Source organism: Venustampulla echinocandica (assembly GCF_003357145.1).
Source record: "Venustampulla echinocandica strain BP 5553 chromosome Unknown scaffold_0, whole genome shotgun sequence".
Lineage (NCBI taxonomy): Eukaryota > Fungi > Ascomycota > Leotiomycetes > Helotiales > Pleuroascaceae > Venustampulla > Venustampulla echinocandica.
The window spans coordinates 7,008,911-7,026,954 of NW_022474205.1; the positions used below are offsets into that span (position 1 = coordinate 7,008,911).

Genomic DNA, 18,044 nt, shown 5'->3' on the forward strand with positions numbered 1-18,044 from the left:
AAACACGCGGTGTACACATGTACTATTCGAGCAGGCACGCAGCGCTCGTGGGATATTGAGCAATTACTCTGGCTTTTTAATTGTCGTGTTTTTGAAAGATAACTTTCTTATAATACCTGGCCTCCTCAATACTCTCCAAAATATCATCCTTCGCCTTGTGCAGCGTCTTCTTCTTCGGCGCCCCCGCCAACACCCCAGGTTCACACCAACGCCTGGTTGCCTCCTTCAAACTACTAACGTCCAATATGCGATGGTTCAAATGATCGTGGACTTTCTTGTAAGGCCCTTGCCGCAGAAATGCCTTATCGGCATGCACTGTGTTACCTGCTAGCAAAGCGGCTTTTGGCTCTGGTACGAATTTTGTGATGTATGCGAGGAGGGAGGAGGAGGCTTCTTCAGGCGTGGTCGTGGAGGCCAGGACTGCTGCTGTGAGCCCGGATTCGCCGTGTGTTTGCGTGCACCATTCATCCTTTGCGCATTCCATCAGTGCTGTGTTTATTGGTGTTGGCAGGAGAGAGATTGGTGTTGCTCAAGTTACCATCTTGTCCATCGTCTCCTTCGATTGGTGGATTACTGCTCCCCAGCCTGCTTCGTCCAGCACATCCAGATTGCCATCCGTGATAACGCAGAAGATTTCGATAATTACGTCGTTGTCTATGTCAAGACCCGTCATCTATGTACAGAAGATCCATGAGCGTGGATTAAAGAAGGGTCTCGAGCCCGTCATACCTCACAATCAATCCATACTAGCGGACGGCTCATACTGGGCGATTCTGCTATTCCTTCAATTGATCGGGGTGAGGAAGGAAAGGCGCACTGGTGGACGAAGATGGGAGATGAAGACGAGGAAAACCCCAAGCCTCGTCCGAATTTCATCACCATCCACCAGCCTCGCCACAACCCCACAATCACAAGCCTCGCCTAAAGGATGTATAGCACTACCACCACCACAACAAACGAAGATACCGTAAATAGAAGCGGATTAATAGGTAGGGAGTTGCAGTGTTCAAGATGGCCTCATACGAGTCAGACTTCCGCAATCCCTACAAGGTAGACCATTGTCTTAATTCATTGCACCACAAATGTTGTTAGTTGTGAGGCACTCACTCACGCTCGCTCGAGTGAGCAAGAGAAGACAGTCTCTAATCTCACAATCTCATAAAATGGACAATATGATCTGAACGTTTTGAATTATTATACGTAACATGTGCACATAAACCATATCAGCCATAACCCTATTACTTCATTCCCCAAAGCGAGCCGTCCTGCGACCCCTTCTTCCGAATACCATCTAGGTACTGTATCTCACACCTCTGCGTCCCAACTCCTTTCTCCCCACACTCTCTTCAGGCCAAACCCATCCCCTCGCACGCTTCGCCTCTCTCTTCTCCGCAAGCTGGGGCTCGGGAATCCACTCATCCTTTGGCAAACACTTCCGTCTGGTACCCTCAGCTGGGGCGCCAATCTCGCTCTTCCAGCCCACCTGTCCAGGAAGGGTGTCATCCTTCGCAAGCATGTGCAAATACCACAGCGCCATCAGGGCAGTCATCTTTGGCTGTTTGGGCACGATGTTCTCCTCTCCAGCATCGATGAAACTGCCTTCCACCTCCTCAAAGGTGGAAGTCTGTGAATCATGAGCGTTGAGCTGGATGGTTTGCACCTCGAGGTATCCGAAATGAGGCACATTATCCCCACCATTGCGCACAACTACCAGCTCGATCTCGGTGATGATGAAGCCGTATCGGCAGCCGTGAGTGCGCATGTGCGTGTGCAAGTGTGAGAGACCACGGAGGTACTCGACCTTGCGGTGGTTGCCCTCTACGCGCATGCCGGTGTTCCAGCGGTCGAAGGACTTGACGAGTCCGACAACGCGCCCGAGACCGCGGCCGTAGATGAGTTGCGATGTGTCATCAGTGTAATTGGAGATGAAGGAGGGCTCGGTGGCAGTGTTGCCCTTGGAGGCGGAGGAGCGCATCATTAGGTGGCGAGGACCAAGTGACAGCGAAAGGGCTGCGTTGAGCTTGGTGGCGTAGAAGGAGCTGTAGATGTTCTGGAGCTCGAGCTCGGTGTCAGGCTGCAATGAGGTGCGTGGTGGGGTGGGGAAGGTCAAGGTTGGGAGATTGATACGCAAAAGGGCGTCGAGGCCTGGGATGGAGCTGATGACTGTGGGGTTGAACGACGTCCAGGGCCGGATTTGACGGACGTCCCACCAGAAGTGTTTGGCACTGCTGTCACGGAGGTGGATATTGAGTTGGCGCACCAGGGCGGGGGCGGGATTGGGGGAGGTGAGGTAAGACATGAGCGTCGTATTATGGCCATCATCAAGTGAGTTGAGGGACAGGTCATCCAGAACGATGCTGTGCTGGAGAGGCGAAGGCGTTCGCTGAGGGGTCATGTGTGTTTGATAGAAGTTCTGTGGCATGAAGGTCTCCGTCTGGGAGTTGGTTGCTGATGGGACGTAGGTTGGCAATTGGCGGTAGGTTGGGAAGCCATATTTTTCTAATGTTTGGCCATCAAGGCTTTCGCTGGATGCTCGCCTCTCATGGGAGGGTGCAAAGGTAACGGGCGAGCACAAAACAGACATTGAGCGAGTGTGGGAAGGAATGTTGTCATGCTGGGGGATGAAGGAGATGCTCTCGGGGTTGGTGTAGCTCCTGTTGTGGGATGGCTTGAAGGTCGCCGAGGGCCTGAGGGCGTTCTTCCTGGCCCTCTTTGGGGGAGAATGAATCTCTTGATCCTGTGGGCGGATCTTGGGCAGCAACAGCGGGCCATGCTGGCGGATGGGAGATCTTGCGGGCGTGGTGAGCCCGGTGTTGACGGGCTCCGGGGATGATTCCTGGGAGTACATGGAGACATGGGAGCTTGACCGGCTATGGCCCATCATGAACGAAGCATCGTTCAATGCCTCCTCAAAAGAGTATTGAGGCGGGGTGGACGGGCCAAAGGAGAACGAGTAGTCAAGAGACATATTTTCTGCTGCCAGACTGGGCCGGGGTTAACTATTGGCCATGGAGAGACTGCGAATGCCATCATGAGACTTACGCAGTGGGACAAGTGGTAATAATGATTGATTGGAGCGGGTGCCGACTTAGACACTAGCAATTATTGATTGATGAAGGAGGCCAGCTCCAGTCGTAGCGTACGTGTATAGTGTATAGAGATAAACGGGCAAGGGAAAGAAGATTCGTGAAGAGCACAAGTGTGACAATTCTGCCACGGTCTAATAATGAGACAAGGAAGCTTCAATAAGAGCGAGCTATGGAATGAACAAAAGCCAACAGACTCTGGAGGCAATTGGCAGTACTTATCCTTTCCGAAGCCTCTGCGATCACATCGCCCAATCCCCCCGTGGATCTCATGGGTCGTGGCCCGGCGCAGGGTGCGACGCCGTGGAAAACGTTGCGGTCGCCATGCGGGTGGCCGAGGATGTTTCTTGGTCGAGGCCCGACGACCCAATGGATCGTTCGCCAGCAGGCGCCTCAAGAATATGTCGCTCCAGGATTTCCAGGATCCCCAGGGTTGGCGATAGCGTTGAAGCGTCTGCAAGCCCATATGCAAGCGGCTCTGAGTCATAATTAGAATAGCTGTATTTTACCATACCATACAATAATTGCCTCTAGCTCCATTTGCTCGATGGCTGGCTTTCGTGGGGATATTCTCCGTCTGCTGCGCGTCAACGTCAACGCGTCCGGCAGTGTGTTTATTGATCACGACGGGGCGACTTGTGTACTGGACGACCATCGCGACGGGATCGCGCTGCAGCACGAGGAGGCGCTCGCGTCACTCGAGAGCGGCGATGGCAAGCAGCAAGCAGCACGTACTACGCACTTTTGCCCGTGGGTATGTGCTAGCTATTGCGCTGCACTACACTGCGCTGCACTGCACTGCACTGCTCATCTCCCTCCCTCCCTCCCTCCCTCCATCTCCTCAGGCTTCTCCCCCCAGACCAGACTTCCGGCGGGATTAGGGTATGTATTTTTGGAACGGGAGCTCAACTGGCAGCTGGCAGCTGGGCGATGGGCGATGGGCGGCTGCTTGATGAAACCCCGAGCTGATGGCGGGTCCTGGCTCCTGAGAGGCCTCGATGCCGCGGCTTTTAGCGCCGTAATCTCGCCCTTTGCCGACCTTGAAGCGCCGGCGAGAGAGAGAGAGAGAGAGAGCAGCAGAGATGATGACTTAGTCAGGGTGGGTGGGAAATCCCCCCAGCTCCCTCCCCCAGATGCCCCCGATTCTGCCCTGTTCTGCCCTGTTCTGCCCCCCTTTCATCTCATCCGCCCTCCGCCGCCCTGGTCGTCCCGGGCGCTTCTTGCTCGCGTCGGACTCGCGTCTAGCGAGAAGGGCCTTCCGGGAGGTGATTGGCTCGCCAGTACACGCCCATCTCGCTCCGCCTCCCTTGCTCGCTTCCCGACGCGCCGCATATTGCCCGCAGGACGAACAAAGGCGAACCCTCCCCCAAGAACCCACCAAGAACCACCACGAGCGAGCATCGCAAGAGTCATCGTGCGGTTGCGCCTTTTCACTGGCCGTCCGTTTCCTCCCATATGTTTCGAGTTTCACGACCGTCCGTTTCAGGAGCCTCTGACTCATTCTCGACTGTTCATGTCTCCACTTCCCCCATCTTTATTTATGCACATCGGATGAAGTGCAGGAGATGGATGCATGAGAGCTTCGAGAGAAGGTGTTTTCCCGATGCGGCAGAGGAAGAGCGTCGTGTATCCTACATATCACGATGGGCACACCGGAGACTTCCGATGGTCATCCGATCCAGAGACGGTCCGTACTCTGTGTGGGGCCATCAGAGAGTTCCAACTCCCCAGAAAAATAAAAATAAAAATGGAATCCAATTCTGAGAGTAGGAAAAAAGAGACAGAGACAGACTCACACTGAAACTGGAGCTGACGAAGAGCTTCCAACAGAGTGTGGCGTCGCTGTCTCACGTGAGTGCGGGTGGGCGAGGTCTGAAACACGTGACCTCCCAAGTAATGTCGAGACCGACCAGAGAGATCGACTCTGAAACTACCGTGGCAGTGCTCTGGTGAGGCCCGAAATCGAGGTCGGCATCGCGGCCTCAGCTGAAATTGAGGCTCGGAAACGTCATCAGATGTCTCGATATGCGCGGAGGTTGGGGCCTGGCTAATGTTGAAGCGCCCGGCAAGAAGAGAAAGCATCCCACCAGGCTCCGCATTCGCGTTCCAGAATGGCCCGCAAGGCAGTCTTCCTAAAATACAATCTGCTCGTATTTGCTTACTTCGTGCAATGCTTTCATTTCCTTTCCAGCGCCAATTTTCTTCTGCGTAAGGGAACCAGCGTTTAACTTGGTTGCTTCAAAACCCCTCGTGACACCCCTCTCTACCTAGGTACGCATGCCCTGCCTGTCTGTACCCGTCAAGAGCAGCAGCATTTTACCTTGTCTTCATCAAACCGCTCAAGAGCAACCATATTTTTAGGGTTTTGGGGCCTCGACACCCGCCCTCTAGCCACTTCGGAAACTGCTCTCAAAACATCGTCGGATATTCCAGGTGCCGTGCTGAAGCGCCGGAAACCTGCTTCTCGTCAAACACAGCCGGCCTTGTCCTATGCAACGACGGCCTCCTCGCTCGCTTTTGCCATGGACGAGAGGTGCAACAAGTGTGCCATCCGTGGTCTTGGAGAGCAGGACACCGCCAGGAACCGTGCCGTAGGCATAGCTCAGATTATCTCCTCAACCTTCTCAGTCTGCTCTTTGATGTCTTTTCGCCTGGCGGGAAACCACACATGTAGCAGCATATTATCTTCACCCCCCCTGTATCATAGCCTTTACACCCTATAGCTATGAGCTTTGGTGAGAACCTTGTTCCCCTTTAATTTAGAAACGGGGCAAGTTGGTCATAATCAAGCGGTTCCCCGATTTAGTAGAGAGTAACGGGCTATTCGAATCGCCATTTTGCAATGACAACGATAGCATTCGTAGATAACGAGTCTGGATTTTTGCAACACACTCATGCGAAATTGACAAGACACGAACCCTTCTATTTCCTCAGAGCGAAAGATTCGCTGAACTATAATTAAATGAAATCACAACAGCTAGCACAATCTTATGTGCTATCGTAGATCGAATAATATCGTTGTTTACCTTGTGTCATCCCCTGCTGCTGCTTAACTATAATAAAAAAGCTAAGTATATTAAAAGTATGTAAAATGACATGGAAATAACAAATGTATTTTAAATAATATGAAAATAAAGGTACGAATTAATTAGTAATGTTTCGATAAAACAATTGCCTATGAAGCATTCGAGGTGGTATAGATATATATTATTGGAAGTAAGATCAAACTAGGTGTAGGGATTAGTACGAATAGCTCCAACTTAAAAAAAAATACTCCAGGAAAAAGTTCTTTGGTTGGTTAATATCCAAAACCAAGGTAATATAATTAACTTACCTGGCAATGTAGTCCGTCTTAGTTTTCCCCATGATCAGTATGTCTAAGTCGGTCTAGGTTACACATTATAAAACCATATACCTTGTTATCCTTAGCTGATAAAAATCATATCGCACCTGTAATAATTCATGAGAAAAAAGACAGCGATGAAGTGAAAGTTGAAAATGTAACATCATTAGGTATCGTTATATTTATAGATTTCCCCCCGCCGAGTTTCATACAATAAATAACATCCCGTCATCATGTTGTTTTCCAGCCGCTGTGGCTAATCCAAAACTCCATTTAAAATGCACCAGCCCCCCGTCTACTTGCGTACCGCACGAACTCCATGCATATCATATACCAGTACATCCGCAACTCCGTCGTCCTATATCATCCCTCCATCTAAAGCACAATCAAAAGCCCTGTCCAGGCTGTCCTCCACCGTTGTTTCTCCTCGCCCTGAAATAATCATAACTCGTCGGATCTGTATCCGGTTCATCAATCGGATGTTGAGGTAATCCGCCATATCCCTGAGGCCCACCACCGAGGAACCCAGGGGCTCTCCGTTCCTGGCTTGCATCGCGAGGGTCGTGGTAGGCTCCTGGAGTGACCATGGGCATATCTGCCGCAGATTGTACCAGCCCACTCTGGCTGTCGTTGGGCTGCGTGTAGAACCGCGGGTTGCCACCAGCATATGATGCTCCAATGTCACCCTGGCCATCATAGGGACTGGGCATCGGAGGATAGTTGCTGAAATTCCTTCGTCCCGTCATACCACCGACAGGAGTCCCAGGTCGTGAATCACTGCCGAAACCAAGGGAGCTGGCGGGAGTATCAGATCTAATGATATCTTCAGCCTTGCCATAGATACCACCCGAACCTCCGTGTTCGTCGGCGAACTCGGAGCGGCCTTTGTAGTATGCGAAATCGAGACGGTTTTCGGGAACCATTTCGAAGCCTGGAATTCCCTGGGCTTTGCGTCCTGGTCGACCATCCTGCATGGCGTCCATTGCGTAGGTATCGGAGTAGCCAGACACAGATGCGGATTCCCCGGATCCTGGAGCGTTGCTATCCGTAAGTCGGCCACCGTAAACCCCTGCTAATTTATTCTGAGCGCTGGCATGCACCATGGGCGTAATAAGAGGGCGGTAAAGAGCCGGATGCCCGAATCGAGTCGAGAAACGATCCTTCTTATCGTTGAAATGTTTGCTTGGACTGGCTTCGGGGTCTTTGAGCATGTTTCGAGTGGTGTAGTAATGGATTTTGTCGTCGAAGGTGCGCTTGCAATAAACCTTAAAAGCGATCATCAGGACTGGTAATGGCGCCACACAATAGGCTTGTAGATGAGAATTATTCCCTTGCACCCAGACCGAGAGGAAGACAACCAGGTTCGCTAGAACGGTGGCGAAGACCATCCTGTTGTAGAACATGCGCCAGAACATTCCTCCGGACTCGATCTTGGTGATAAAGATGTACAATAACAGGTATTTCTTCAAATAGACATCTAGAGCAAAATATATGGCACAAGCTGGAAGCGCCAGTGGCTGAATGGTGCCATAGCACAAGGTAACTGTACTGTAGAAGAGGAAATAGTTGTAGTAAGAGGCATAATCGAATGCTTGTGGGGCTGTAAGTTCGATGATCTCTCGAGGAGTCGGGCTGGAAAACTTCCGGACGCAAAAACTCCACACCAATGTCCACAACTGAGCCAAATCTACAGCCGCGCCTAAATTCCGCTGAAGGAGCCACGTAATCCAAAATGGAGAAATATTGCACAAGGATGTAAATAGTCCTTTGCCAAATTGGGCCTCTTGAATAGCTTTCCAAGCGTCTTCACGGTTATTCGTCTTGACGATGATAGTGTAGACAAACGTCCAGGCGGTGCTGAAGATAGAGAATATAAGCAAGAAATTAAACACGAAGAAGGTATAGAGCTTTGCCGCAACGTGACGCTCTCGGCCTGTCTTCGTTTTATCTCCTGCCCTAATTGCGAGGCGGCGGAAAATAATGGGTAGGACCAAATATACCAACGAGGTAATGGCTGGTGAAGCAACACCCTGAACAATTGACCACCATGTTGTATGAGCCGCTAAGGACCGTTGGAATGCATCCCAGAGTTGGCCTAGATTGGATAAACTTATAAGGAAGACGGAAATCATGGCATTGGGTGCGACCCATAAGAGGGTGAGCAGAATGACCCAAAGATTGTTGACCATCCGTCTCCGACGCCGCTGCGCGGGACTTAAAGGCAGATTCTTCCAAATAATATCGTTCGGTCTGGGAGCCAAGACAATCGTCGTACCCTGCGGATGTTTCTTCTTCGAGGCAAAAGCGATACTGTGAGCTTCCTCTATTGCCTCATAGGTGGCAAATCCGTATGGCAATGGGTTTCTATTATCCACCGTGAGCCGGGCTTCTTTGATCTCGATCTCCAACTCCTTGATACGCCCGGTAAGATATTCAATCGCATCCAGTTTTTGTCCCCTTGGATATGAGCCATAAGAAGGGTCCTTTTTGGAAGGTTTACATTCTGGTCGTTTGGCGGGGAGATTGTTAGGATCCTTGAGATACCGCGCTAGGTACTTCTCGAGCTTCCGAACGGTTTGATTATGCTCCTCAATAAGTTCTGGCAGTTCTTTCACGTTCCGCGCAACTGCTGTCCGCGAAAAGGATGATGTCGGCACAACCTCGTCAATCAATCTCCCGATGCCCTCATCTGAGCGCAAGTTCTTGGGCATATCACTGATCTGCTGCCGATTAGCGCGTGCAAATAATCCTCTCAGAGAGGGCTTACCATGAGAGTGCGCGCATGCAGGCTGGTTTGATACTCAGGACTATCATAATATTGTCTCCGAAGCCTGAGAACCGCTCTGTAATTCCACCATAAAAACAACGCTACTATGATGTCGAATAGCCAAGCGCAAACTACCATGCCCCAGTTGTCCTTGTCGTACGTATTCATGGGCGTAAGTCTGCTGATAAAGTTCTGGTCCTCGAACTTTACCCCTTTGGAGAGATTGACTGGAATCAAAATGCCGCAACCCACTACCGCTATCGCCAGGAACATATTTCGACACATCCTCAGGATCCTGAGGAACACTGTCGCATCAAGACCTATCAGCGGCAATAAGTCTTGTTCTTTTGTCTTCAGAATCGGGCCCACCCATGCAAACACCCCTTTCCCCACCGGCGGCGGAGCATGTTTGTCGTCTGCAATTTTGAGCTTCGGCGCATAGACGTAAGAGTTAAAGGGTCGCAGAAGGGAGAACCCAATCGCAAGAAGGACGGTAAACCCCACTGAAGTACCTAAGCCTGCGATGACTGACCTTTGGGCGAGCTAAGTAATATCAAAAGGTTAGATCCGCAAACAATGGAGCCAACGCAAGGGAGAAGAGTACTGACTTGGGCTTGAAATGGGTTCTCCAACAATTTTAACAGCTTATCCGTGGGACTTTGTTCCTCCGCCCTTCTGGCGAGGGTATTGCCCATGGAACCCAGCGCATCCATGATCAGCGAAAACGAGCGACTATGGCACAACGGCCAGATAAGTTGGTATGTAGCTGTCGTATTCTATGCGACGTTGGAATTGCGATCTAGAGCCCACAAAGATAAGGTCATGTCTTGGCGGAAGAATGAGCGTAAAGATCGTGAGAAGGAGACGGTGCTCGTCACTGCTGGTATGGAAGGACAGCAGAAGGATTTGTACTTCGTAGTTTTGATCCCCTGAGGAGATGCGAAACAATCGCCGAATGATGGGGTTGCAGGGAATGACTGGCACGCTACCACCGAGGATAACGAGTGCAAGGTGTAGTTTGCAAGGCACTTGGTCACACGCCTCTCTGCTTCGTAAAGGACCTCGACGGCGTGGTTCAATTAGGGCGGTATGGTCGTAGAAGGAGCGTCAATAGTGAATAAAGGCGGAGGAGAAAATAAAGGGCAAAAAAAGAGTGGAATGAAGATGACGAGATACGATAAGAGGGGTGTACGAAGTACTTGCGCACGTACTGTAGGTACTGCGCTCTCTCCAACAGTCCAACAGGATACTGCGATCTCGATGGGCCGTGGATCCAACAAAACGCAGATCTTAGGCGATAAGGCATGAAAGCCGGGCGGCCGCAATAAGGGTGCTACCGTTGCGACTGTGATTGGCGCGTTTAGCCAACCGGTCTCGCCGGTGTCCGTTGGTCCGTTTGTCGTAGCGCATATCTATTTTGGGAATACCAGGAAGAGCTTTTTATGAACTACTGATTACTACTGTACCTTGGGGTATCTTAACTTGATAGAGAATTACTAGATCTAAAGAGACTGCTATACGAAGTACAAGTACGAGTATTAACAAGATTCGACGTGCTGAAGGGATTGCGGATTGCTATGCTTAGTGCTATGAACTTACGTAGGTGTCCAATAATAGGGCCCACTATTGACTCCTTTGTCTACTCTCTCAATTTCCGAATTCGAATCTCAGGAGTTTCCAAGGCTGTTCGTACGTACACTGGCAAGGACCACATTAAGCGTGAAGGTGGAAGAATCTTGTATAGCGCGAGATCGAGGTTTATATCAACGTAACCTCCGTCGCCTAGTGGTGCTCGAATTCTATGAAGTACAACTATTTCCACGACCCGAAACGGATATTCCTTACCTGCCTAGGTAGTATTCTTGACAACGTAAATGGACGAGAGTCGTACAAAGCTCTACAAAACGAGGGCTGATTCCTTGAGCCGAAAACCGCCAACTGTATTGCCTATCTAGGTTGTTGATGCTCTTCAATATTTGCACAGCAAAAATGTAATGCATCGCGATATCAAGCCAGAAAAGTTTCTGATCGAGCTTCACAGCAGCTGAAAGTGCAGATTTCCGGTATAGTGCCGATTCGACAAGTAATATAGGCGCGCTACTTTCTGTGAAGTGCTAGACTACTTGCCGCCCGAAATAATGACCCCGAGGAGGATAAACCTTCCTCGCGCTATTGACCTGTGGTCGTTTGAAGTGTTCGTTATGAGTTCCTCGCTGACAAGCACCACTCGAAGATACCCAAGCTATGACTCAGAGAACCATATGACGCTTCCATTGCCCTTCTTGTCACAAGGCACCCAAGACTTCGGATATTATAAGTGTCTCATTCTCCCCCATTCTCCCTCCTGAATAAATTGGGATTTCGTCTGTTCATGACAAGCGTTAATAAACCTTACCCGCCGTTAAATGATCATAGCAGCATCTCAAAGGCTCAACTACTCTGGCGAACATGTCCGCCCTCCACTTATCTTGCTTGTCCCCAATTATGTCACAATCCGGCGCATGGTGGTGCAAGCACCAAAGCACGGCGTCTGAATACTCGGGTCCAGACTCCTCGAGCACGTCTCGACACCATTGAATTGCAACAGCATAGTTGATCAGCTGTACCGCCTGCTCGTCGGGAGCAAGGAGATTTCTTCTGAGCTTGTGCTCTTCAATAGCTGTACCAAAACAAAGCTCTAGGAGCATAATCCCAAGGTTCCGTATGCTGTCTTGAAAGTCATGTGTGTTAGCACTAGACGTGCTTGGGATGTGGCCTTGGTTTGTTTGCTGTTGAAGAGGTTTTGAAAGGTTGCGCGAGATGTATGGTTGATCGATGCAAATATTGGCCTCTTCTTTAGCGTCGTAGAGGAAGAAAATGTCTTTCTTGGTCCATTTCAACTTTAGCCAAGGTGTCGAATGTAACTGTACATGAGAGGATGCAAGAATGAGTGCGATTTGGAGTCTTTGCCGGCGGGTTATGGTGATAGGAGACGAGCTACTGAGCAATGTCTCGAGGTTTATGTGACTTTGAGGTTCGTTGTCCGCCTTGCAAAGTGGCTGAACGGTATAGCGGCTTGAGTCTCCTTTTAAGGAACCGTATTCCGGCAGATCAGGAGGACAGCTTGCGATTTTCGTACATAGATTGGTGATGGAAGGACTTGCAGGTTCCTCAGTGACTTCATATTTGCAATCCTCCGCGAATGATACTTTGGATTGGGTTGTTTGGCGGGTGGGAGGAGTGTAAACAACAAGCTCTACAGTCCCAACACCACTCTGAGTCTTGAGAGCAGACGTCGAGCTCTTGATCTGCATGAATTTACTCACCAAAGACTTTCTACGTTGCTTGGGGATATCCTTGCAATGAGTACCCACCTGCTCGGCGAGCTTTGGAGTGGGGGATATCGATGTGGAATCTTGTCCGTTGGTGGCGGGATGAATGGTAGCCGGGTCATTAATTTTGATTGGTATTGGAGTCGACCGTTCCTCGAGCTCCTTGATATTCGCTGCTTGCCACGTCCACGGATACTGGCCCCCCGCTAATTGCATTTTGAACCAAAACACGACCCTAAAATTTGCGGTTGGGGAGACCCTATGTTGCAGTAGCAGATTGGCATGGTGGAGAGCTTGACACTTGCAAGACCATGCCTCAGCCAAAGCATTAAACAGAGAATTCCCATGCTTCCAAAATTTCCACAGGCCTGCATCAACCGTGTTCGTCTTCAACGCTCTTGCCCGCCTCAAGTCAGCAAGGCGATCTGAGGAACCTAGAATGTCGCGGAGCCTGGCATTGTGATCTCCGAAATTTTCAAATAGCTCTTGCCGTATATTTTTATTGAAGGCTAATTTGATCCTTTGCGCCTGCCATTCTATATTTGTAGTTAGGATGGTCAAGTGAGAGGACTTGGTTTTGCCTGGGACCGTGCTCGTTTCGCATCTCTGTAGAGCGGAATTAGTGGCCCATTTTTATTCCAACCTCCATAGGAAATATGCAGATATTAATAGGCATAGTCGTTCAACCGCTCCCTCATGATGGAATATTGAAGGTATTGCCACGTTAAATAAACACCTGACAGCAACTTGCAGAACATGGAAGATACAAATGGATGAACTCACATGTTCAATATCGACTTGGCTTTGAAATTGAGCCTTATTCATGCAAAGGGCGTCGTTGAGTTCTTGAACAACTTCCATCATCATCTCAATTGTGTCCAAATAAGACGAGTATGTCTTTGGCATTCTCTCTGTCAGCGCCACCTCCAAACGTGGATCCTTCCACTCAGGGCCGCCTGGGTCATTGATGAGTAGCTGGAGCTTTTCCTCGTCGGCAATTAATGGAAGAAGCAATTCCTCTAAGTTTTCCTCGAATGCGAGCTTGTGATATTTGAGATTCCGCATACACTTTCGGTATTCGGTTTTGACCTTCCACCATCCTTCAAGCACTTCGGCAGTCTTGCGATAGTGCTCAAGCGCTGAAATCATCAATGGGAAGGCGCCCAGCACGATGCCGGCGAGCTCCACCCCGCTCATTTTAAGCTGTTGACAATTCGATGAGTTTTCGTACGGTTCAGGACCGCATCGATAGCATCTGAAGGTGCAGCGTCCATGTCGTTACGATCTGGGTGATGCTCACGAACCCCAGTGGTGGCTGAGCGTCAACGTGCAGAAGCGAAACGACTCCGTCACATCGACAGCCTCGTTCGATGCTTCATCTCACCACGATTGAGCCGTGTCGAATTCTGCTTATTCCGAGTTTGCTATCAACTAATATACGCTGCAATCTCCCACCGCGGTCTCACCTCCTAGCGACCAGCAAAATCTCCTCAATACTGCTCTCGGGTTAGGCAACTTCATTGTGGAATAATACAGCGCGACTTCATGAGCACAAAACCACACAGTCCCAGCCTTGTGAGGATATATATTTTAAGAATCAAGATCTGAAGGAGTCTACTATCTCTGAATATCTCAAATATACTGAGGAACTTGTGGGGATATCTCAAAGGTTCTGGGACCCTGTTATAAAAGGATTTGGAGTGGGCCTCGTTTTTGGATGGCTTCTTCCCCACAGGCCCGTTCGCCGGTGATTACCGTTATTTCTTCGCCAGTAGCTTCCCAAGCAAAAATATGTTTGGAGCTGTTTGACCTGGTGGCCGAATTTCCATCAATCGGATCTGAAGCTGCCGATTGTTTTGGCCGCTTTAAACTCTGGGCTGGAAACCTTGGAGCTTTACATGGACTCGAAATCGAGAGCTCACTCGATTTTCGGCTGCGAAATACACCCAAAATTGCCACTCAGATTATTGACCTCCTTGAAGAGCTTACCGAATCTCTCGAAGAAGGTGAGTTTAAAATTTTATATATCTACAGGCCTTGAAATAAAAACTGTCACGTTTATCTCAAGGTTGTTTTCGGAGGTTTGCAAAGGGGGACAAGGGTCAAACGGTTGAATCTTGTTCTGGTCATCTAGACCTTTGGGACTTCTAAACGCCCGAGTCGCTACTAAAACGAGGTCATTGAAGCCTTATATTCCAGCTAATACGATGCCATTTTCCTACTCATCTGTTAAAGGAACTTGTCGTCCTAATGCCTTTAGCTTACTCAATTGCATCGAACACGAGGGCGAATCGCACAAGTTCTTTGATTGATGATGCCGACGTTTCGAGACCGGACGGCGATGAAGAAGTCTCCGAGATTAAGGAGATCTTCGCATCGATCACTGATGCTATCAACAATCTCTTTCGACTTTCAATGATCATCCGCAATAGCACAAGCAGAGACCGCTATTCAAAAGCTGCAGCTGCTGCAGCGGCGAGCTCTCCTTTTAATGACCAATTCGACATAAGCCATGTCAGACATAAATTCCCTACCCTCCATTCAAAAGGTAAGGACTGGTTAGCAATTCGGCTAGGTAAAGCAATCACTCAAAGACGGCAGTACCTTTGGTATTGCCGAGAACACCATGCCAGGACGCTGAGAGATCCACAATCGGTAACTTCGAAAGATCGTACTACTTTAAGACCCAGCTTTGCAGCGGGTATGGGCGCGGATGGACAAAGCGCCCATTTAAACACCGCCCTGAGCGGTATTGGACAAACCCAGGCTTCTACGTTGTTATTAACCTCTGATCTGATTCCCCACGAGGACCCTGCTGAGGAATTGCGGTCCGAAACATCGTATGCAACTTCCATAGACGAGGACAAGAGCAGCACCAAACTTACAGTTATACCATTGGATAATGTCTCCAAAGACCTGTCTCATTTTGAATGCCCATACTGCTGGCAAATACAGGGAACCAAGACTCAGAAAGCATGGAGGTAAGCAATTTATCGAGATACCCTTACATCAAAGTCTAACATGTGCGATTTAGGAAACATGTGCTCTCAGATCTCAAGCCATACGTTTGTACATTTGAGGCTTGCGAGCTTAAGATGTTTGCGGATCCCCATACTTGGTTTTTGCATGAGCTCCAAGACCATCGGAAAGAGTGGAAATGTTATTTCTGCTCCCACAGTTCCTTCACCTCTTCAGGTGATTATAAGAGCCATCTCAAACATCGACATTCTTCATCTTTCTTCGAAGATCAGATTCCTGTTCTCCTTGGGATGAGCCAACGACCAGCTATAACAGCCTCTCCAGCTGATTGCCCCTTTTGTGACGATTGGGAAACACGGCTTAGAAAAATCAACTTGCATATTCCGGCATCAGAGACGCTTGTAGTTACTTCCAATCAGTTTAAGCACCATGTGGGAGCTCATATGGAACAGCTGGCGTTGTTTGCAATCCCTCGAGGTTATACTGAAGAGGGCAGTGCAGATTCAAATATTGCTGAAGCACGCGTGGATTCTGAGAAGTCTTCTTTGATAGACAACGTACACCAATGGGACGTCGAGGAGCCCGGAAAATCCAGAGAATCATCGGCTACTGAAGCCGATATTCCCCGACTACCAACATTACAAGATGTCCTGTCCAATTCCGCTCCAGACCCATGGATTCTCGGGGCTTTTGAAGAGTGTATTTCCCGCAATAATGGCTTAGAGCTTTCCGAATTTTTAGAGGATGCGAGGAGGTATCTAAAGGTCTATCACAATATGACTAACGAAGAACCCATTTACGAACTGGTCTCTCAATATGCGTCTGACCAGACGTACATACGGATGATGTGGAAGAGCTTGCTAGACACTTATATTGTAGCAAACGCCCCTAAGGTAGTCGACATCCCCTCGTCGATTCGAGACCACTTGATATCACTTCATTACGCCTCAATGCCACCAGATCCGGCAGATCTCGACCTGATTATTAGTGTCATCTGTGTGCTCCTGGATGACTTTCCAATTGATTCATACGCTAATTTCATCAAATCGGAACGGGCCTATGGTTTGGATAGGTCCGCGGGCTTGGAATATGCCACAAATGAAAGAAAGTCTGAGCGGCTGGATTCGGAAAACAATTTGATTTCTGATGTGGACACCATTCATGGACCTACGATAGACGAGGTGTCCCCGGAGGAGGAGAGGAATTCCTACCACGTTTATACAATTAAGGCTGCGCCATTGAACGAGGGGGAAGACCCTAATTGGAGCACAGCTGCGTTTGTCAAGGAGCAACTAGCCGAAAGTGAAATCATAGAGCAAACCAAGAGGCTGAATGACCTTAACAGGCAGCCGGTGGCTGAAAAAAGGGCGTCTCTGATGTGTAACCAACAAGACCCGATATCAGATTTTTGCCTAGCATCCAACGAACTTGAAACAACCTTCGAATGGTCCCTAATCCAACTCGACAGCGAGGAACGGTTCATTATGCCTGAGATGAAGAAGACTTCAATGTTAACTGCATATATCATTCGTAGCCGGATGGGGGCCTTGGGGGATATGACCAGTGCCTCTTGGAATATCTGCGCCTATTGTGATAAGTAAGACCCCTGTTGAGGTTGGTATTGTAATATGCTGATTTCCCTGTTTTAGATTTCAGGGCAACAGCCAAAAGGACCAGCTCCGACGGCACATCCGCAATTATCATCACGTCGAGGACAGTGCTTCTTTCCAAGATGGCGATCAAATTTCTGAACTCTTATACTACTGCCACCATGATAGCTGTGATCTAGCGGGAAAGAATGGCTGGATGTCCGAGATCGATATGGTGAAGCATGTAAAGAAAGTCCACGGCTTTTCCAACTTTGGGCTTAATGGTTTTCGATTGGACGCAACCCGGCCGTTGGCCGCCCCCTCCCACACCACCTAAAGCCAACGAGTACATAGGCGAAAATGAACAGGAACCACGCAGAACGACCATAAACAATCAGGAGAGGTGGAATACAGGAAAGTATGCCAGTCAAGGAAGCAGATTCTTGGGCTGAGCGCACCGGAAACAGTTCATTCCATGTACGCCCTCGCGCGAGTGCTTTTGCGGCTAGGCAAGCACCCAGAAGCAAAGACAATATGCCGGCAGGTACTAAAGTTCAGGGAGCATGCTCTCAAAGCAGATGACCCCCTTATGTTCGATAGTAGAGATAAGCTCGTAGACGTGCTTGTGCCACAGCGGAAGTATGAGGAAGCAGACCAGACAATTCGGCAGGTGTTAGAGTGGAGAGAACAATCTTGGCCCAGAGCACCCGAATACTATATAAAGCCTTTCCCACACGTTTGTGGCGCTGGACAAGATTGAGGAGGCAGAGGGAACGCGCCAGCGCCAGCGGCTTTTCAAGCTAAAAGAGCGTGTTCTTGGTCTAGAGCACGAGGATACGATTGATAGTAAAGCCAGCCCTGACTCCGTGCTGCTGTGGCGGGAAGTTCTCGGAAAGTGAGAGTAAATAAGTTAGCAAGTCCTCTAGTTAAAAGAAATAGAATATAATATCTACCCCCCATGTACATGTA

At 49.4% G+C, this 18,044-nt stretch overlaps 5 protein-coding genes across 5 annotated transcripts; 2 read left to right on the top strand and 3 right to left on the bottom strand.

Annotated features, from left to right (window-relative positions):
* Positions 1-76: 76 nt before the first annotated feature.
* On the bottom strand, positions 77-2,968 carry BP5553_02196 (uncharacterized protein; the record flags this gene model as incomplete). Its single annotated transcript, XM_032010819.1, has 3 exons — positions 77-469; positions 539-673; positions 1,310-2,968. 3 exons carry the CDS (start codon positions 2,966-2,968, stop codon positions 77-79), a joined length of 2,187 nt encoding a protein of 728 aa, XP_031874873.1.
* A 665-nt stretch (positions 2,969-3,633) lies between these two features.
* BP5553_02197 (uncharacterized protein) lies at positions 3,634-4,641 on the top strand (the record flags this gene model as incomplete). Its single annotated transcript, XM_032010820.1, has 1 exon — positions 3,634-4,641. The coding sequence occupies one exon, from the start codon at positions 3,634-3,636 to the stop codon at positions 4,639-4,641; it is 1,008 nt and encodes a 335-aa protein (XP_031874874.1).
* Positions 4,642-6,815: 2,174 nt separating this feature from the next.
* BP5553_02198 (Uncharacterized protein) lies at positions 6,816-9,909 on the bottom strand (the record flags this gene model as incomplete). Its single annotated transcript, XM_032010821.1, has 3 exons — positions 6,816-9,149; positions 9,197-9,739; positions 9,805-9,909. 3 exons carry the CDS (start codon positions 9,907-9,909, stop codon positions 6,816-6,818), a joined length of 2,982 nt encoding a protein of 993 aa, XP_031874875.1.
* Positions 9,910-11,577: 1,668 nt separating this feature from the next.
* Positions 11,578-13,704, bottom strand: BP5553_02199 (uncharacterized protein; the record flags this gene model as incomplete). The annotated part of the gene is made up of 2 exons (XM_032010822.1): positions 11,578-13,113; positions 13,291-13,704. 2 exons carry the CDS (start codon positions 13,702-13,704, stop codon positions 11,578-11,580), a joined length of 1,950 nt encoding a protein of 649 aa, XP_031874876.1.
* A 520-nt stretch (positions 13,705-14,224) lies between these two features.
* On the top strand, positions 14,225-17,412 carry BP5553_02200 (uncharacterized protein; the record flags this gene model as incomplete). Its single annotated transcript, XM_032010823.1, has 4 exons — positions 14,225-14,513; positions 14,768-15,488; positions 15,542-17,083; positions 17,136-17,412. 4 exons carry the CDS (start codon positions 14,225-14,227, stop codon positions 17,410-17,412), a joined length of 2,829 nt encoding a protein of 942 aa, XP_031874877.1.
* Positions 17,413-18,044: the final 632 nt, after the last annotated feature.